At 39.2% G+C, this 22,495-nt stretch overlaps 2 protein-coding genes across 2 annotated transcripts in view; both read left to right on the plus strand.

Moving 5' to 3' along the window:
• The window catches only part of LOC132842105 (GTPase IMAP family member 8), a 611,624-nt gene that overhangs the window by 523,970 nt on the left and 65,159 nt on the right, over positions 1-22,495 (plus strand). The gene's annotated exons all lie outside the window — the stretch shown is intronic.
• On the plus strand, positions 105-8,866 carry LOC132842467 (interferon-induced very large GTPase 1-like). Its single transcript, XM_060865182.1, has 2 exons — positions 105-227; positions 4,274-8,866. Exons 1-2 carry the CDS (start codon positions 120-122, stop codon positions 8,864-8,866), a joined length of 4,701 nt encoding a protein of 1,566 aa, XP_060721165.1. The 5' UTR covers positions 105-119.

Below are 22,495 nucleotides of genomic sequence, written 5' to 3' on the forward strand. Positions count from 1 at the left end.
TAAAAGCAGAGGAGGAGAAACAGAGAAGAGCTTTAGAGGACATAATTAATGACCTCAAAGTCAGACTGCATGAAGAAGAAAAGAACAGAAAGGAAGCACAAAATTCGTATAACACAATTATGAAAGAAGGCACATATCTCATGTGGCAGAAAAAACAGACTGGTCAAGAAAGAATTGATGAAATTAAGGAAATGAAGAAGTGCTGCCCTGAAACAGTTCCAAAAAAGGTAAATCGATCACTTAACATTTCTCAACATCCATCAAAAATAGACACTTATTTATTTCTGTCTGGTGTTCAGAATCTGGTGCTAACTGGTTTACTGTGTGTCAATTAGAGACAAATAACATCTCATTCAATTTCAGTTTAAAATCTGATCAAGTTTTCTCCATGAAGTTAAAATAGATAGAGTTTATACAGATCTGGTCTATCTATCCATCAATCCATCCATCTATTCTCTTGCCAGAGTATTCAGACCCCTGGCCAGTTCTCCCATATTACTGAATTACAAATGGTACATTGAAATTCCATGTGGTTTGATATTGTATTTAAAACCAGAAACTCAAAATCAATTGTTGTAAAGTGACATTGGATTAAAATATGAATATTTTTAAGAAAAATTAAGTTCCTGATGGTTTTAATCATAAACACTAGTGTGAACATAGACAACAACAGGCACAGGAAACGTCTCTGTTTGTAGACACAAGCTATATAACCCCAATGCATGGTCCCTCACAGACCTGGGAGATCTGCCAAAAGAGACATGGAAAGTTTATTCAGCATTATGAGCACATTTACAAAATTTATCATGCAAGTGATACAAAGTTGTCCATTTGTGCCAGTAAATGGAGTGGACCATAAAATAGCATCTACGTCACATTACTCCAGCTTCTTTGTCTTGCGAAAACACTCTGTGTATGTGTGTAATGATTCTTTGTCCAATTTCTCTAAAAATAGGGTGTATGATGTATTATAGTTTAGTGTGACCAATGTGTGTGCATCGGAATGTGAGAGTTCCCACCGTTTGTACACACAAGAAACAGACAGTTGGGATGATGTGTAGAAACTATTGGGAGTCTAGACCTCGGGTTAGAGAGGAAGTTATTTCATGATAATAAAAGCCTTATTCTTCTGGCAACAAGAGTGATTCCTTTAACAATATCAAATAATAGGAATTATAATTACAATTCAGAAAGTGTTAAACTCTCTTCGTGTTTGGGAGAGTAGCATGCATAGGTGGCTCTCAAGGGACGTATAACTCTCCTGCTTGTGCCTCATGACTTGCGTCCTGCATCTGCCAACTTACAGTAGATCTTGGGGCTCACAGGTCAAGTTAGCAAGGTGGAACATGAGAAAGGTGAACCCTGTTCTCTTATCTGCTTTCCCAATTCGTGTATTTCCACTTTAGATTCAGGAGCTCAGGCTCGATTTCTACTGAACTCAACAAGAATATAATGTTGTCTCTGTCATGCTCTGAGGAGCTTGATGTCGAAGATGAGGAGCAAATATTAGTTAAATTGCCACCAGCATTCAAAGAGCTTTTGGAGGTGGTTACATTTAGCCTGAGGAAAAGCCTAGCATCGTCTGCTTCAAGCTTGACAATCTTATCTCATCTTAGGCCACACTTCACCCCCACGTAGGAACCTCGTACTTTTCCCCAAACCTCCATGCTGAGCTGTCAAGGTCCTGGGGTAATCCATAATCAACCCGTTTGTTCTCCCTGGCCACCTCCAATTATCTGGCCATTGTGGGCTCATATGAATACGGGTATTGGAGATACCTGGGGAGCTAACTCTCCCCTGCATCGGCTACATGTAGGAAGCCTGCATTGCAAAAAGTTTCGTCTCCGTAAGTTATGTTCTCGTGGCTGTGCCTCGGGTCCTACATCTGCCGAGGCAGTGCACCGACTTAGATCATGCGGGTCACAGGTCAAGTGTAAGAATGAGGCAGAGAGATCCGTTTGCAGAACAGCGTATTTAATAAATAACCTCATTGATGAATGACTAGAAGACTGTGGGCGTGTTAGTTAACCTATATGGCATTAGTAATGTCAGAGTGTAGAAATGGACTCAAACGAAGAGCACAGAATACTAAACACAATGAGAGACTTTAATGAAGGTAGATCCAAATGCAGAGGCAGGAATAAGGTTAGCCAATAGCACTAAGCACAAAAGGAAAATAATCCAACACAGAGGGGCAATAATCAAAGTGAAAAACAAAGTCAAATTCTAATCCATAATCCAAAACAGCAGACAACTGCTGAAAACACGGACCAAAAGAGAGCAGGCAAAAATCAGCCACGGAGAAATAAAGTACCTCAAAAAGCAAAACCAAGATCGAAACTTAAGGAATAAGGCATTCACAAGCACAGGGCTAATAGCAAAGACCATCTGGTGAAAAGTGCTCATCGTCTGAGTGCTTAAATAGTAACAGGGGTATGAAATGTGTCCAACCCGGAAGAGCCATGACCAAGATGGCTGCCAACCCAGAAGTGACCATGTCGCACACAAGAGTGCGGGTCGACTTGCTGACAAGTAATGCCATATGGGGACATTTGTTATTTATTTATCATCTTCTTCTCTATTGACTACATACTTATTATCTTTATTTTATGGTGTAAGGCACTTTGTGTCAGTTGTGGCTGTTTATAAAGTACTTTATTTATAAGGTATTATTATTACTTTGTTTTCATATTGTCTGTGCAGTGTGATGAAGGCCTTTTTCCACTCATCTCCCTCCTGTATCCTACTTACGTTCTATGCACTCCTCAGAGCTTGTTTATTGAATATCTGAGCTTCCTGAAGCTGTTCCAGTGCTGGTGGTACCGGGGTAGAGGGTGAGGGTGTTTGATTGTTGTAGCATTTAGTCCCTAGCATTCTACTCATGGCTTCCTGCCTCCATCTTTCTTTTCCATAAGAAAGCTTGGGTCTCTCCGGGCATTCATTGTTACGGGGGGATTCCAGTTCCACTCGGAGGGGGAACTTGGTCCGGCCCCGTTATTCACTCGTGTAGTGGAGAGGGACACAGACAGGAGTCTGGAGCAGATAGAGAGAGTGTGTGGCTGGATAGGGTGTGATGACAGGGTAGGTTGTAAATCAGTGCAAATATAAATAACGGGAAAGTGCAGGGGGTTTAGCTCAGGGATATATTTATTTATGTATATATATATATATATATATATATATATATATATAAATATATATATTTGTGACCAGAAAATAATGAGGGAAAATGATATGCTTGTGATGACGTGGAATCCCTGTGGGGCCTAAGCTCCCTAAATTGTGGGACTGTAGCTCTACCAGGCAGGCAGGAAAGAAACAGTACAGAAGGAAGAGCACAGAAGTGTGAACTCCTTGCTCTACAGGAAAATACCTCTCAGAGCTCCGATACAGATTACTCACTTGGAAACTCTTTTCCTAATTCCTATTGACTCTCTCTATATATATATTTATACGTATATATATATATATATATATGTTACCTCTCAGCATGCTAATCGCTTACCACTCTAACTCTGGCACAGGTTATTGAGTTGCGCTAATTGCAGCTATGTGCCCGAGAGCCTATAAAGGGGCATGCTGGTGGCTGCGGGTTTGCCTGAAAGACACCCACGATGTTACATTCACAGCATTGATGACCCGCCTGGCTGCTATAATAACTCAGTCTGTATATTTGGTGGTGTTGGCATTCTTCAGAAGAGATCTGAAGAGAACTAGGAAAACAAATCCAAGATGACAGGCAAAATCCAGAACAGTAATAAACAGATGACATGCACATGAAAGGCAAAAATATTGTAGAAATACAAAGGCTTGGTAAGCAGATACTTGACAACAGAGTGCTGGCATGGCCTCGGTATTTATCTCCATAATCCCGGAAGTAACAACAGGAAGGGGTTTTGTCTGGCTGTTGCATTGTGTTAGCGGAGGAGGAATATTATATTAATACTATTAGACAGGTGATCTCTGTTCTATTATCCTCTTTTCTGACTCGCAAATCCCCACTAAAACTTTGGGAGATCATGCTGCAATTTCTCATGACCTGAACAAGGACATAATGTTGTCACCATCAAGAGCTTGATGTGGGAGATGAGGAGCAAATATTAGTCAAAGAATTACTGGCAATTACTGTTTGTTTCAGGATATTCTTTCTGTTTATATCAACAGCGTGGAATCTGTTAGTTAGTAATTAAATGTCATTTTTTCCCAGAGGGTAGAAGCATGCAGTTGGTAGTGAAATAATACAAGGTTTTAATGTAATTTTCTGTTTTCACAGGAAGAAGAAATTAAAGCACTTATGAGCAGACTTAACCTTATGGATTGGCAACAGAAATGTTTGAAAAGTACTGACTGCCTTGAAATAACTAAATCCTCACTAAACTACAACAATCCTGAGAGTAATGTGGCCCAAGTCTTTCTAAAGCGGCTACTAACAATGAATTACAATGCGAGATACTGCATTAGAAAGGAAACCAAAAAACTCTCAGGAAATACTGAAAAGACAGAAATTGAGCTCCACCCCATGGATGTCCAGATGGCGGTGTTCTACAGCTCTGATCATTTCCTAAAGCAGCTCATAGCAACTAAACTAGCTCAGTGTCAGTATGCTCTGCCTCTGCTGGTGCCCAATCTCCTCACCAGAGAGATCGAGTTTCCTCTCTGGACCTTTCGCAAAGTCAAGAAGAGATGGAGGACTAGAACTTCCATTACTGAGGACAAAATGATTGTTGAGACAGAAACTCCAATGGTGGCATTCTTTAGGTTTGGTTCTGTATCTTCATCTAAGTCTCAGCTGATTAACAGCTTGATCAATGAAAAACATCACACATTCTTCCACAGAAACTGTCCAGGCAGCAGCACAAACCAGTTGCTGATGGATGGAGTGGTGGAGATTGCTTGGTACTGCCCATCTGGGAAGGAAACTGATCATTTCCCTGACTGTGTGGCGTTCTGTAATCTTCATGGTGAAGCTGGAGCTCATGTGACACAGCATGATATTTTAACAAGGATGTCCTCTCTGAATGTTGTCTTTATACCTGATTTTGGTCAGAAAAATCACTACAAGGGATTAGTGAAACGGCTCTTTAACTCCACAAAGCCTCTGATTTGTGTTCTGACAGATGATGATTCTCCTGTAACAGAGCTGGTAAAGGGGAAGTTCAGTGTTGGAGTAAAGGACAGAAATCAGCATGATGTGTGTGAAGAACTGAAAGGAACTATCAGACACTGTCTATCAGAAACGTCAAACACCTTTAAACTAGAAGATCTGGCCAAAGCCACACAGGTCAGAGTTAATGAAGATAATGGACTCTGTAATAAAGGAAAGGAAGCTGCCTTGAAGATAATGTCTCTGCTGAAGAATAATGACCAGTCCTTACACAAAGAAACAAGTCTACCATGTCAGGGGAAACTGTGGCATGACTGGTGTAAGAGCAACAAAGAACTACACCGACCTCATGGAAACAACATAGTCAAGTACACAAGAGAAAAAAACAAGGAAATGGATAAAATCCGGGAACAGCAGCAAAAACATGGTCTTAGCAAATTCATGAACTGCTTTTTCCAAGGACTGAATTCTGAGGATGCTGATGAGAAACTGTATTTCCTGAAATGGGTAGAAATCCTTCTGAACAATTTCACTGTAAAACGTCTCTCCACCTTACATCAGGAGTATGATGAAACCTGGTCAAAAGTTTCGGAAGTAAAGAAATCTCATGATATAGCAGATCAACAGGAAACTAAAAAAAAGCTTGAGGAACTGTCAGAGCAGCTGAAGTCTGCTTCTTTTGGTTTAGAACATATACTCAGGGAGATGGGGCAGATATATGAGTCATATCAGTCTGTAAAAATAAAAAAAACAGAAATGAAGCACAAAGCAAGCGTTCCTCTATTTCCTGCTCTTGCAGCTGAACTCATTCTTTCAGGATATCCATTGGAGCTGATGGATGGAGATGCTTCTCATGTTCCTCTGATCTGGGTTTCAGCAGTTCTAGATGAACTTGTGAAGGTCCTGGGGGATCAGAGAGTGTTTGTGCTGTCAGTTTTGGGGATTCAGAGCTCTGGGAAATCCACCATGCTGAATGCCATGTTTGGACTCCAGTTTGCTGTCAGTGCTGGAAGGTGCACCAGAGGAGCCTTCATGCAGCTGGTCAGAGTGTCAGAGGAGATGAAGGAAGAGCTGAAGTTTGACTACATTCTAGTTGTAGATACTGAAGGACTTCGAGCACTTGAGCTCGCAGGAACATCCACTCAACATCATGACCATGAACTCGCCACATTCGTTGTTGGTCTTGGAAACCTGACCTTGATCAATATCTTTGGTGAGAACCCTGCTGAGATGCAGGACATCCTTCAGATTGTTGTTCAGGCCTTCCTGAGGATGAAGAAAGTCCAACTCAATCCCAGCTGTTTGTTTGTCCACCAGAATGTTCCAGATGTTACAGCCGGACAGAAAAACATGGAGAGACAGAGAAGATTAGAAGATAATCTGGATAAAATGACCAAGCTGGCTGGTGAGGAGGAATCCTATGAAGCAGAACATTTTAGTGACGTCATAGCATTTGACATAAAAAAAGATGTGAGATACTTTGCACAGCTGTGGGAGGGAAGCCCACCCATGGCTCCTCAAAACCCATTATACACTGAACATGTGGAAGAGCTGAAGAAGACAATACTGTCCAGAGCCACAGAAAGTCCTACTGTAACACTGACACAGTTTAAATCACGGATTAAAGAGCTCTGGCATGCACTTCTATGTGAAAACTTTGTGTTCAGTTTCAGAAACACACTGGAGATCGCAGAATACAGAAAACTGGAGGAGAAATATGGGACATGGACCTGGGATCTCAGGAAATCTATACGAGATATACAAGACAAACTACACACCAGCATCAACAACAAACAACAGTGCACAGTTGAGAGAAAGGAAATTATAGATAAAATGAGAGAAACATTTAATAATGTGACAGAATCAGTGCAATGTTACTTTGAAGAAAATAAAGATGAGAGAGACCTTATTCAGCAATGGAGAGGAATGTTTAAGCAAAAGCTTCAAAATCTACATGATGAACTTGTGACACAAACAGTCAGAGAGCTGCGTGAGATCATTTACCAAAAGCAAACCTGCAAAAACCTGGAAGATCAGAAATCTAAGTATGATTCAGAACTTTTTAAAAAGAGCAAAGAGCTGGCTTTGGATCTGAAAAGGGATGAAAAGCAGTTGAGTGAAAAGCAGGTAAAAGAACATTTTGATTTATTGTGGAAAAACTGGGTCTCTGAACTGACTGCAAACCTGACTAGAACACAAATGAATGTAGCAGAGGACATAACACAAATATTGTGTGAACTCTATGAAGGAAGACTTCTGTCTGAGAGGAAATCTGAAACGTATAAGAAAATAAGCACGCGAGGTGATTATAAGAACTATATAACACATAAAAAAAAGTGGAAAGTTACAGGTTGGCTTTTACAGTTACCACCTGAGAGCCAAGACTCTATAAGGCAACTGATCCTTAAAGTCATTGAGCAAACTAAAGACCTGATTAAATCAAAACCAGTTGCAAAGACAGGCTACAAACCAGCCTACATTCAAGAGATCGTTCGACTGGTAAAAGAAGCTGTGGCTGAATATCAGTCTCCAGATTATGAGTTGAACAAAAAGTTCTCACTGGATCTCTCTCTGAATGTGTGTGACATTGCGAAAGCAGAGTTTGAAAAGCAACAGAAGAAATTTGAAGAGAGTTTTAATCCATTAATCTATCTTGAGAAAATGAAGCCAGAATACTACAGAGTTTTTCAGAAATCCTGTGAAGGTGCCACATCTACAGCAGTATTTGGAGGATTAATCTGCAGACAGCTTGGAGACTCTATCCTACAGAGTGTGTACAACAGTGCTGAAAATTATCTGGCTGATGAAATGAAGGCAAACTGTCCAGAATTTAATGGAAGCAGGACAAACCTGGAGAAACACATTCTCAGATCACTTGCTGAAGAGCAGAACTTTAAAAGATTTATGAGCTACATCTTGACACCTAAGGAACATTTAGAGAGCTTTATTAAAGATGTTGTAAAAGTTTTCATGACTAAAGAAAACCCCAAAGTTCTTGCTCACATTAAAGGAATTCTTCAACACAAACAGAAGTGTGTAATCACTGCAGCAGAAACTGCAACTCAGGAAGTGACAGAGAGCAAAGGAGATGCAAATATCTGGCTGGAAAAATTCTCCAGTGGTCTGAAAGTTGATGTTGAATACAATACGGAGCATCTGAGTGGAAGTAACTGTAAAGACATCAGTGATTTTCAGCTGCTTACAGATGTAGTGAGAAAAGAAATTCCCCTCATTACTGAAGAGCTGAACAGGAAGTTAAACAGCATGTCTGATCTTAAAATGGAGAAGTTCAGGAAGAGTCCAGATGAGATTCTGACTGAACACCTCTGTAGATGCTGCTGGGCTCAGTGTCCATTCTGTAAAGCCATCTGTACCAACACAATAGAGGGACATGATGGAGATCACAGCGTCCCCTTCCACAGGGTAGATGGTAGCAAAGGGTGGCATTACAGAGGAACAACAAATCTCTCCACTGATTTCTGCACGACAAATGTACAAAGTAATAAAGGTTTCTACCCAAGTCATAATAATGAAGTGCGTATTCCTTACAAATCATACAGAGACGCAGGAGGAGACTATGAGACCTGGAGCATAACCCCAGACACGTCTGAGCTGCCATACTGGAGGTGGTTTGTGTGTACATTCCAGAAGGATTTGGAAAACCATTATAAAAAAACATTCCAGGGAAGTGGAGAAATCCCTGAAGCATGGAAAGAGTGCACAAAGGAAGATGCTCTTGAGAGTTTGGATAAATACATGTAATTAAACCTTTCATTTCAAAAAGGAATTCATTTCAAAATGGCCGAACAAATTGGCCGCTACTGACTGAGTGCTCAAAAAGGTCTCAGCCTGCTGCATTAAAATCTTGACTTCTTGAGTAGCTGCTATAAAATTCATCTGACCTAAAGTTAAACCTAAAAGTTTGTTCTATCAACAATTGAAAGAATTTCTATCACAATGGAGAATATGGATCAATGTGAGTTTTCCCTCCAAACAATCTTGGGTGCCATACAACAAAGCAAAATGGAAACGACTGCCCATATTGACAATATGATTCTACCTGTGCAGACAACTTTAAACAATATACAAGGGTCACTATCTACACTAGGTGACCAAATCACAGAGTTAGAGCATCGTGTAAGTGCCAATGAATGTAACATGGAAGATCTGACTAAACGAGTTGCTGCGCTTGAAAAGGAGAACACATACCTGAGGGAAAAAGCTGATGATAATGAAAAAAATGAGGGAAAAAGCTGATCACTAATGTTTCTGAGCACAGTGAAGGCACCGACACTGTAAGCTTCATAATCCAGCTTCTTCGCCACCTTTTCAGCAGTGACAGCTTCCTCACATCGCCAGTGATTGAAAAGGCTCATCGTTCTCCTACATACAGCTCCATAAGTAATGCAAGATCCCCACGGCCTATCCTTGTAAAGTTTCTACACTTTCAGGATAAAGTAAAAATCTTGCGTTTGGCCAGAGAGAAAAAAGAGCTCAGCTTTCAAGGCAGACGCATATACCTCAATCCCGACTTCAGCGTTGATCTGCTTAAAAGACGCTGCCAATACGATGACATCAAGAAAAAGCTGCGTGAAGCAGGGCAAAGTTACTCATTACTATGCCCTGCTATTCTGAGAGTCATTATCGATTGCAAACTCAAGCTTTTTCGCACCCCCGGGGAAGCATATGAGTTTTTTCGGGATCTCGTCTCTCCTCCATGATGTAACTTATAACCCTGGTCATCGTTCTAATGGCTGAATAACGTTTGACATTACGAAAGATACACCATATGCGGTAAATACTTTAAACTTTTTATTTAAGTACTGTACATGATTGGTCATGTCACTGCAAGCACTTTTTTAAGTTTTTTTTTCTTTGACTGTAATCTAATGATTCTCCAAGCATGTTCTATGTTTGCCGTATTCTGCGGCGTTCTGTCGCACATTACTATGCCAGTGTCGTAAGACCTCAGTGAGTGTAATTCACTGAAATACCTAGTGGGCAAATTGTGATTCTGATGTGCTTGCTATTTTGAGTTTATTTTCTCTGGTGATTTAATACACATTTCTATGTGTCTATTTGATTTTCCTTATTATATTATTAGCCCTACAGTTAATTAAAGTAGTAGAGAAGCAGCAGGCTGTACCTGTTATCTGCAATTACAGTGAGCCTCCTTTTTTTCACTTTCATGTATGTCATGTCCTGTTTGTCTGTGTGTTTGTCTGTTGTGTGTTTGTCAATGTATGTCTTTTGCTTTATGTCCTCTTTCTCTCCTATGCTCCATTTCACACTTACTGTATTAAATTTGAGGAATAGAATCATTTAAGGGTCTAAAAATAATCCACCTTAACATAAGAAGTCTAGTACCAAAAATTGATTTTCTGAGAGTTTGGGTTTCCTATCAGAAGCCTCATATCATTACTCTTTCTGAAACATGGTTACACACTAAAGTATCAGATGTTGAAATAAAGATGGATGGTTATGCTCTTTTTAGAGCTGACAGGGGCCCCAGGGGAGGTGGGTTAGTAACATATGTCTCTACAAATTTAACAGGTGAACTTCTCATTCCAACTGTTGAGCCGGTTAATTTTGAATCATTCATTCATTCATTCATTCATTTTCTACCGCTTATCCGAACAACCTCAGGTCACGGGGAGCCTGTGCCTATCTCAGGCGTCATTGGGCATCAAGGCAGGATACACCCTGGACGGAGTGCCAACCCATCGCAGGGCACACACACACACACGCACACTCTCATTCACTCACGCAATCACACACTAGGGACAATTTTCCAGAGATGCCAATCAACCTACCATGCATGTCTTTGGACCGGGGGAGGAAACCGGAGTACCCGGAGGAAACCCCCGAGGCACGGGGAGAACATGCAAACTCCACACACACAAGGTGGAGGCGGGAATCGAACCCCGACCCTGGAGGTGTGAGGCGAACGTGCTAACCACTAAGCCACCGTGCCCCCCTAATTTTGAATCACTTATTGTAAAAATAATTTTCCATGAAAACAAACATATAATTATTACTAATATCTATAAACCACCATCTGCTTCATCTGATTCAATTAAGTCAATTATTAATACAATTAATTCTCTCAGAAAAAATAGTGAAATGGTGGTTCTTGGTGATTTTAACTGCAATTGGCTTCACAGTTCCTCCTAGAGTGTCAGAAATATGATTGCAGGTGCCAATTTTACTCAGTTAATAAAAGAACCAACCAGAATTGGTTGCCGTTCCTCATCTTTGCTGGACTGGATACTAGTTACACATCCAGATAGAATAAGTACATTGGGCATATTGTCTGACAGCTTTAGTGACCACTCAGTTGTTTTCTGTGTGTGGAAAATTAAAATACCCAAACTACCACCCAAATATATTAAAGTCAGACAATATAAAAATATAAATACTGAACAATTTATAAATGACCTGGCTAATATTAATTGGACTAGATTTTACTTTTACTTCTGTTGAGGATGCATGGGATTTCTTCTATTCTGAAGTTAACAATGTAATTAATCAACATGCTCCATTTAAAACGATTCGTGTGAAAGGTCAACATCTCCCATGGATTAGACCTGATTTAATAAGCCTTTTTAAAAAACATTATAAAGCGTGGGAAAAATGTAAACAATCTAGAGGCCCTACTGATCGGGAAGTATATCGACAACTTAGGAACCACTGCAAAACACAAACTCGGAATGCAAGATCTACTGTAACTACTATAAGGATGCCTTTAGTTACCAAAATTGGAATAATCCTAAACAGTTCTGGAAACATCTAGATCACCTCCTTAATAAATCAAATAATGACTCTATTAATAGCGTTATTGTTAATGATAATGTTATTTCTGATCCTCTTATGATCGCTCAAGCATTCAATGCATATTTTTCTCAAATTAGTAGTTCACTATACTCTGATTATTTAGTTTCTTCTAGTTCATCAAATCAAACTGATGGATCCTTTTCATTTTCTAGATAGATCCTTTTCATTTGACTTGGTAGATCACTACTTGCTCTTGGACAAGCTTAACCCAAGCTCTTTGGTCTATCAGCTCACTCAATCTCACGTTTACAGTACATACAAAACTCAGCTGCCAGAATGTTAATCTCCAATAAAAAATCTGCCCACATCACCCCTACATTATTTGATCTTCACTGGCTGCCAGTCTCATCACACATAAAATATAAAATCATACTGCTCACTTATAAGGCACTAAATGCCCCCCCTTCACGATCACTCCGGTCTTCAAATTCTGAACTTCTTTGTATTCCTAGATACGCTTTATCCTCTGCGGGTGGCAGATCCTTTTCTGTCACTGCTCCAACACTATTGAACTCCCTACCCATTGCACTCAGAACCATCACCACTTTGTCTGAATTTAAATCAAGGCTTAAGACCTTTTCAACCTTCACTATCAGTAAATGTATGTATTAGGAGTCCTTAATTTTTCTGTAATGTGGTGTATGTATCGTGTACTATGTAGAGTCCTATCTCTTGTACTGTATGTTTTTGTGTATAGTCCTGTCTTCTGTTATTATCTCATGCAGCTGCATGTGATCCTTCGTCCTGGACAAATGTCCGACGAATATGTATATGTATGTATATGTATGATCCTTCGTCCTGGGCAAATGTCCGACGAATATGTATATGCATGTTACACTATATTTCATCTGTCTTGAAATACTGTACCTTGTAAAGCGTCCTTGAGCTTGGGAAAGGCACTATATAAATTAAACATATTATTATTATTATTATAATTATTATTATTATTATTAGTAGTAGTAGTAGTAGTATTAAATCCATATGTTTTAATAGAAATGCTCTCTTATGTTTCTCTCCATAACAGACGTCAGTTTGTTCAATTCAAAGATGCACAGTCTGATGAATGTATTATGGAAAAAAGGTGTGCCACAGGGTTCTATCCTTGGCCCCCTTCTTTTTTCTATTTTTGTTTTGTTCCTAATCTCCCGCAAGTGTGCAATAATTGTCAAGTACATCTATATGCAGATGATACTGTTGTCTATTTTTCAAGCTCCAACTCATTTCTTCTGCATCTCAAGGGGCTTTCCATGAATAAATTCTAAGAGACCTGAACTGATTCTGTGTCACCTAGAAAGAACAAAACTCAGTAATGAACGAGCTGCTGAAGATACAGTGAGAATTTAACTTTCTCTGGTGTGCCACATTACACTGTAATGATCAGATCCTTTTTCTATTTTTGTTTTGTTCCTAATCTCCCGCAAGTGTGCAATAATTGTCAAGTACATCTATATGCAGATGATACTGTTCTCTATTTTTCAAGCTCCAACTCATTTCTTCTTCAGAACAAATTACAGACAGATCATAAATCAGTTCAAAATTGGCTTAAAAGTAACCTCTTAAAACTCAATATGAAAAAATCATTAAGTATGCTCTTTGGTAAGTATTCTCTTAAATCTGCTGAACTTAACCTGTATTTTGATAATGGTACTCCAGTGACAAAAGAGACCTCTGCTAAATATCTGGGAATTTGGCTTGATCCAGAATTAAATTTCAAACCACACATTGATTATTGTATTGAATGTACTGTATCTGTTGTATGTTTTTGGTCCCCCTTGAAAACGAGATGCTGCATCTCAAGGGGCTTTCCATGAATAAATTCTAAGAAACCTGAACTGATTCTGTGTCACCTAGAAAGAACAAAACTCAGTAATGAACCAGCTGTTGAAGATACAGTGAGAATTTAACCAACTTTCTCTGGTATGCCACATTACACTGTAATGATCAGATCTGTTACTAAGCAGCTCATTAACAATGACTTATATAACAGTTTTATTAGTTCACGTTTATTCTTACATGTAAGTAATCAAAGATTTATTTTACTTGACAGTTATGAGGTGAAAGTTATGTTATTAATGTTTTAGACTAATGATTTTTTACAATTATAATTAGTAGCATCAACTGATTCTGTTTCAGTAGAAACAGCTTTTAATTAGAAATGTTATTACATATATACTTTGATTAGTTTTGCTTTTAATCTAATTCAGAAATGTTTACTATATAACAACTGAAATGTAAACATAATACTCTTCAATTAAATATCTAAATATTAAAATCAAGCAGATTTTGATTAAAGCTATGTGATTAACCCTTAAAATGTTTTGGTTTTTTTTTTTGTGTCCAGATTAAACATCACAAATGTTCTCACTGTTGTCATATCTACTAACAACTATCTACTGTGTACAGTGTAGAAGTAATGTAAATGCAGAGGTTTTTTCAGGTGTGTGTTACAGATGTGGGTTACAGGAGTGTTACAGGTGTGTGCGTGTTACAGGTGTGTGTGTTACGTGTGTGTGTTACAGGTGTGTGTTATGTGTGTTGTAGGTGTTACTAGTTTAGAAAACACAGTTCATCACAACATTACAAAAAGAGAGAAGATTTTTAATTACATTATCCCTAAAATAATTGTTTAATGTTGTCATTAAACATCAGATCAGACTATTACGTCCTCCATATTTATATAATTCATGAAGACAGATTTATTGCTGTCATGTATTTTATTTTTCTAAATAAAATCTAGGAGTATTCTGTCATGTGAGAAGATTATTAACCCTTAGTCCTGTAGAGATTCCCTCTACTTCACATCATAACATTCTCCCTTTTTGTGATCAATCTCTGTAACGAAGACTCGTAAGGCGGATGATCCATTTGCAGCTTTTAATAAAGACAAACTAGTAGTCATACAGGCAAGGTCAGGGCAAGTAAACACAATATCAGAGAGCAGACAAAAATCGGAAACGGTAAGACAGGCAGAAGGTCAGGGCAGGCAGCAAACAAACAGAGAAACCAGAATACAGAAACAGAATCAAAACCAAACTAGGAAAACACGGGAATTGCTCAGAATGATTGCCGGAACAGATCAAGACTTCGCACTTCAAGTTCACGTTCAGTCTTTATAGGAAGCGGCTGATGAGGAACAGGTGGTGGAGCAATCAGAGTCAGTGGTGGATTCTGGGAGGTGTAGTCTAGGAGAGCTAGTATTCTGGAGCCGCTTCTCGGTGTTGGTGTTTGGTGGGCGTGGGTGGTGCGCTGACCGTGACCGTGCAGGTTAGTGGGACGTTCTGGGTTTTCTCTAGGCCCAAAAGCAGGTTTAAGCAGCGAGACATGAAAGGTCGGCGAGATGTGGTATTTTGGGGGCAGCGCGAGGCGGTAAGAGTCCGGGTTGATCTGCCTGATGATCCAAAACGGCCCCACGTACCTGGGGCTCAGTTTGCGACAGGGTAGGCGGAGGTGGATGTCGCGGGTCGAGAGCCAGACCCACTGACCGGGTTGATATTCCGGGTGTGCCCTGCGGTGTCTGTCGGCCTGGCCCTTCTGTCTCTATGCCCACTGTAATTGGCGATGCGCCACGCTCCATGTTTCCTCGCTCCGGCGGAACCAGTCGTCGACGGCCGTTAGGTTGGTGAGCGTGCCGGACCATGGGAAGAGGGAAGGCTGGAAGCCCAGGACGCACTGAAAGGGAGTCAGTTTTGATAAGGGAGTTTTGTGCATACTCCGCCCACATCAGATATTTGCTCCACTCCATGTGATTGTTTTGGCAGTACAAGCAGAGGAAGCGGATGATCTCCTGGTTTAACTGCTCCGTTTGTCCATTTGCCTGTGGGTGATACCCCGAGATGAAGCTGACGTTGACGTTCAGTCGTTTGAAGAAGGCGGACCAGACTCGAGAAGTGAACTGGGGACCTTGGTCTGAAAAAATGTCTTCAGGCAGTCCGTAGTAATGGAAGACAGAATTGCACAGCGTCTCTGCTGTCTCAAATGCTGTAGGAAGCTTGGGCAGCGGGACCAGGCGGCAGGCTTTCAAGAATCGGTCGGTGATGGTGAGAATGACCGTGTAATTATCTGACCGGGGCAGGTCGGTGATGAAGTGCCCCTGTGACAACAAGCTTGTGGCCCCCCTAAATGTGGAGTGTAAAATAATTTTCATAAAACTGTTTTTTTGCGATCGTTGTTTTTTACATCCGTTATTAGACAGTGGCAACGCGGAACAGAAATGTAACCAACACATTTTTTAGAAGGACTGCTTAAAGCAGAACACAACAGTATCACAGAACATTCATTTGCAGGTTTTTTTTATAGTTGAAGACTTCAAGCAAAGAAGGAAATATAGAGGTGAGTAGGGGAGACCGGGGCTGGTTGTTAATAAAGTTGTTAATATGTTGTATTTGTATTAACTGCATAACGTTAGATTACCGTGTGAGCTGGTGACAGTACAGTGTATTACAGTGATGTGTGTGAGCTGGTGACAGTACAGTGTATTACAGTGATGTGTGTGAGCTGGTAACAGTACAGTGTATTACAGTGATGTGTGTGAGCTGGTGACAGTACAGTGTATTACAGTGATGTGTGTGAGCTGCTGACAGTACAGTGTATTACAGTGATGTGTGAGCTGGTGACAGTACAGTGTATTACAGTGATGTGTGAGCTTGTGACAGTACAGTGTATTACAGTGATGTGTGTGAGCTGGTGACAGTACAGTGTATTACAGTGATGTGTGAGCTGGTGACAGTACAGTGTATTACAGTGATGTGTGTGAGCTGGTGACAGTACAGTGTATTACAGTGATGTGTGAGCTGGTGACAGTACAGTGTATTACAGTGATGTGTGTGAGCTGGTGACAGTACAGTGTATAAATATGGAGGACGTAATAGTCTGATCTGATGTTTAATGACAACATTAAACAATTATTTTAGGGATAATGTAATTAAAAATCTTCTCTCTTTTTGTAATGTTGTGATGAACTGTGTTTTCTAAACTAGTAACACCTACAACACACATAACACACACCTGTAACACACACCTGTAACACACACACGTAACACACACACCTGTAACACGCACACACCTGTAACACTCCTGTAACCCACATCTGTAACACACACCTGAAAAAACCTCTGCATTTACATTACTTCTACACTGTACACAGTAGATAGTTGTTAGTAGATATGACAACAGTGAGAACATTTGTGATGTTTAATCTGGACACAAAAAAAAAAACCAAAACATTTTAAGGGTTAATCACATAGCTTTAATCAAAATCTGCTTGATTTTAATATTTAGATATTTAATTGAAGAGTATTATGTTTACATTTCAGTTGTTATATAGTAAACATTTCTGAATTAGATTAAAAGCAAAACTAATCAAAGTATATATGTAATAACATTTCTAATTAAAAGCTGTTTCTACTGAAACAGAATCAGTTGATGCTACTAATTATAATTGTAAAAAATCATTAGTCTAAAACATTAATAACATAACTTTCACCTCATAACTGTCAAGTAAAATAAATCTTTGATTACTTACATGTAAGAATAAACGTGAACTAATAAAACTGTTATATAAGTCATTGTTAATGAGCTGCTTAGTAACAGATCTGATCATTACAGTGTAATGTGGCATACCAGAGAAAGTTGGTTAAATTCTCACTGTATCTTCAACAGCTGGTTCATTACTGAGTTTTGTTCTTTCTAGGTGACACAGAATCAGTTCAGGTTTCTTAGAATTTATTCATGGAAAGCCCCTTGAGATGCAGCATCTCGTTTTCAAGGGGGACCAAAAACATACAACAGATACAGTACATTCAATACAATAATCAATGTGTGGTTTGAAATTTAATTCTGGATCAAGCCAAATTCCCAGATATTTAGCAGAGGTCTCTTTTGTCACTGGAGTACCATTATCAAAATACAGGTTAAGTTCAGCAGATTTAAGAGAATACTTACCAAAGAGCATACTTAATGATTTTTTCATATTGAGTTTTAAGAGGTTACTTTTAAGCCAATTTTGAACTGATTTATGATCTGTCTGTAATTTGTTCTGAAGAAGAAATGAGTTGGAGCTTGAAAAATAGAGAACAGTATCATCTGCATATAGATGTACTTGACAATTATTGCACACTTGCGGGAGATTAGGAACAAAACAAAAATAGAAAAAGGATCTGATCATTACAGTGTAATGTGGCACACCAGAGAAAGTTAAATTCTCACTGTATCTTCAGCAGCTCGTTCATTACTGAGTTTTGTTCTTTCTAGGTGACACAGAATCAGTTCAGGTCTCTTAGAATTTATTCATGGAAAGCCCCTTGAGATGCAGAAGAAATGAGTTGGAGCTTGAAAAATAGACAACAGTATCATCTGCATATAGATGTACTTGACAATTATTGCACACTTGCGGGAGATTAGGAACAAAACAAAAATAGAAAAAAGAAGGGGGCCAAGGATAGAACCCTGTGGCACACCTTTTTTCCATAATACATTCATCAGACTGTGCATCTTTGAATTGAACAAACTGACGTCTGTTATGGAGAGAAACATAAGAGAGCATTTCTATTAAAACATATGGATTTAATACTACTACTACTACTACTACTACTACTACTAATAATAATAATAATTATAATAATAATAATAATATGTTTAATTTATATAGTGCCTTTCCCAAGCTCAAGGACGCTTTACAAGGTACAGTATTTCAAGACAGATGAAATATAGTGTAACATGCATATACATATTCGTCGGACATTTGCCCAGGACGAAGGATCATACATATACATACATATACATATTCGTCGGACATTTGTCCAGGACGAAGGATCACATGCAGCTGCATGAGATAATAACAGAAGACAGGACTATACACAAAAACATACAGTACAAGAGATAGGACTCTACATAGTACACGATACATACACCACATTACAGAAAAATTAAGGACTCCTAATACATACATTTACTGATAGTGAAGGTTGAAAAGGTCTTAAGCCTTGATTTAAATTCAGACAAAGTGGTGATGGTTCTGAGTGCAATGGGTAGGGAGTTCAATAGTGTTGGAGCAGTGACAGAAAAGGATCTGCCACCCGCAGAGGATAAAGCGTATCTAGGAATACAAAGAAGTTCAGAATTTGAAGACCGGAGTGATCGTGAAGGGGGGGCATTTAGTGCCTTATAAGTGAGCAGTATGATTTTATATTTTATGTGTGATGAGACTGGCAGCCAGTGAAGATCAAATAATGTAGGGGTGATGTGGGCAGATTTTTTATTGGAGATTAACATTCTGGCAGCTGAGTTTTGTATGTACTGTAAACGTGAGATTGAGTGAGCTGATAGACCAAAGAGCTTGGGTTAAGCTTGTCCAAGAGCAAGTAGTGATCTACCAAGTCAAATGAAAAGGATCTATCTAGAAAATGAAAAGGATCCATCAGTTTGATTTGATGAACTAGAAGAAACTAAATAATCAGAGTATAGTGAACTACTAATTTGAGAAAAATATGCATTGAATGCTTGAGCGATCATAAGAGGATCAGAAATAACATTATCATTAACAATAACGCTATTAATAGAGTCATTATTTGATTTATTAAGGAGGTGATCTAGATGTTTCCAGAACTGTTTAGGATTATTCCAATTTTGGTAACTAAAGGCATCCTTATAGTAGTTACAGTAGATCTTGCATTCCGAGTTTGTGTTTTGCAGTGGTTCCTAAGTTGTCGATATACTTCCCGATCAGTAGGGCCTCTAGATTGTTTACATTTTTCCCACGCTTTATAATGTTTTTTAAAAAGGCTTATTAAATCAGGTCTAATCCATGGGAGATGTTGACCTTTCACACGAATCGTTTTAAATGGAGCATGTTGATTAATTACATTGTTAACTTCAGAATAGAAGAAATCCCATGCATCCTCAACAGAAGTAAAAGTAAAATCTAGTCCAATTAATATTAGCCAGGTCATTTATAAATTGTTCAGTATTTATATTTTTATATTGTCTGACTTTAATATATTTGGGTGGTAGTTTGGGTATTTTAATTTTCCACACACAGAAAACAACTGAGTGGTCACTAAAGCTGTCAGACAATATGCCCAATGTACTTATTCTATCTGGATGTGTAACTAGTATCCAGTCCAGCAAAGATGAGGAACGGCAACCAATTCTGGTTGGTTCTTTTATTAACTGAGTAAAATTGGCACCTGCAATCATATTTCTGACACTCTAGGAGGAACTGTGAAGCCAATTGCAGTTAAAATCACCAAGAACCACCATTTCACTATTTTTTCTGAGAGAATTAATTGTATTAATAATTGACTTAATTGAATCAGATGAAGCAGATGGTGGTTTATAGATATTAGTAATAATTATATGTTTGTTTTCATGGAAAATTATTTTTACAATAAGTGATTCAAAATTAGGGGGGCACGGTGGCTTAGTGGTTAGCACGTTCGCCTCACACCTCCAGGGTCGGGGTTCGATTCCCGCCTCCACCTTGTGTGTGTGGAGTTTGCATGTTCTCCCCGTGCCTCGGGGGTTTCCTCCGGGTACTCCGGTTTCCTCCCCCGGTCCAAAGACATGCATGGTAGGTTGATTGGCATCTCTGGAAAATTGTCCCTAGTGTGTGATTGCGTGAGTGAATGAGAGTGTGCGTGTGTGTGTGTGTGCCCTGCGATGGGTTGGCACTCCGTCCAGGGTGTATCCTGCCTTGATGCCCAATGACGCCTGAGATAGGCACAGGCTCCCCGTGACCTGAGGTTGTTCGGATAAGCGGTAGAAAATGAATGAATGAATGAATGAATGATTCAAAATTAACCGGCTCAACAGTTGGAATGAGAAGTTCACCTGTTAAATTTGTAGAGACATATGTTACTAACCCACCTCCCCTGGGGCCCCTGTCAGCTCTAAAAAGAGCATAACCATCCATCTTTATTTCAACATCTGATACTTTAGTGTGTAACCATGTTTCAGAAAGAGTAATGATATGAGGCTTCTGATAGGAAACCCAAACTCTCAGAAAATCAATTTTTGGTACTAGACTTCTTATGTTAAGGTGGATTATTTTTAGACCCTTAAATGATTCTATTCCTCAAATTTAATACAGTAAGTGTGAAATGGAGCATAGGAGAGAAAGAGGACATAAAGCAAAAGACATACATTGACAAACACACAACAGACAAACACACAGACAAACAGGACATGACATACATGAAAGTGAAAAAAAGGAGGCTCACTGTAATTGCAGATAACAGGTACAGCCTGCTGCTTCTCTACTACTTTAATTAACTGTAGGGCTAATAATATAATAAGGAAAATCAAATAGACACATAGAAATGTGTATTAAATCACCAGAGAAAATAAACTCAAAATAGCAAGCACATCAGAATCACAATTTGCCCACTAGGTATTTCAGTGAATTACACTCACTGAGGTCTTACGACACTGGCATAGTAATGTGCGACAGAACGCCGCAGAATACGGCAAACATAGAACATGCTTGGAGAATCATTAGATTACAGTCAAAGAAAAAAAAACTTAAAAAAGTGCTTGCAGTGACATGACCAATCATGTACAGTACTTAAATAAAAAGTTTAAAGTATTTACCGCATATGGTGTATCTTTCGTAATGTCAAACGTTATTCAGCCATTAGAACGATGACCAGGGTTATAAGTTACATCATGGAGGAGAGACGAGATCCCGAAAAAACTCATATGCTTCCCCGGGGGTGCGAAAAAGCTTGAGTTTGCAATCGATAATGACTCTCAGAATAGCAGGGCATAGTAATGAGTAACTTTGCCCTGCTTCACGCAGCTTTTTCTTGATGTCATCGTATTGGCAGCGTCTTTTAAGCAGATCAACGCTGAAGTCGGGATTGAGGTATATGCGTCTGCCTTGAAAGCTGAGCTCTTTTTTCTCTCTGGCCAAACGCAAGATTTTTACTTTATCCTGAAAGTGTAGAAACTTTACAAGGATAGGCCGTGGGGATCTTGCATTACTTATGGAGCTGTATGTAGGAGAACGATGAGCCTTTTCAATCACTGGCGATGTGAGGAAGCTGTCACTGCTGAAAAGGTGGCGAAGAAGCTGGATTATGAAGCTTACAGTGTCGGTGCCTTCACTGTGCTCAGAAACATTAGTGATCAGCTTTTTCCCTCATTTTTTTCATTATCATCAGCTTTTTCCCTCAGGTATGTGTTCTCCTTTTCAAGCGCAGCAACTCGTTTAGTCAGATCTTCCATGTTACATTCATTGGCACTTACACGATGCTCTAACTCTGTGATTTGGTCACCTAGTGTAGATAGTGACCCTTGTATATTGTTTAAAGTTGTCTGCACAGGTAGAATCATATTGTCAATATGGGCAGTCGTTTCCATTTTGCTTTGTTGTATGGCACCCAAGATTGTTTGGAGGGAAAACTCACATTGATCCATATTCTCCATTGTGATAGAAATTCTTTCAATTGTTGATAGAACAAACTTTTAGGTTTAACTTTAGGTCAGATGAATTTTATAGCAGCTACTCAAGAAGTCAAGATTTTAATGCAGCAGGCTGAAACCTTTTTGAGCACTCAGTCA

This window comes from Tachysurus vachellii, chromosome 3, assembly GCF_030014155.1.
Source record: "Tachysurus vachellii isolate PV-2020 chromosome 3, HZAU_Pvac_v1, whole genome shotgun sequence".
Lineage (NCBI taxonomy): Eukaryota > Metazoa > Chordata > Actinopteri > Siluriformes > Bagridae > Tachysurus > Tachysurus vachellii.

Coding starts and splice junctions, on each gene's coding strand:
- LOC132842467 (XM_060865182.1), top strand. CDS start 120: ATGAAAGAAGGCACATATCTCATGTGGCAGAAAAAACAGACTGGTCAA. Junction 228..4,273: donor CTGAAACAGTTCCAAAAAAG/GTAAATCGATCA, acceptor CTGTTTTCACAG/GAAGAAGAAATTAAAGCACT.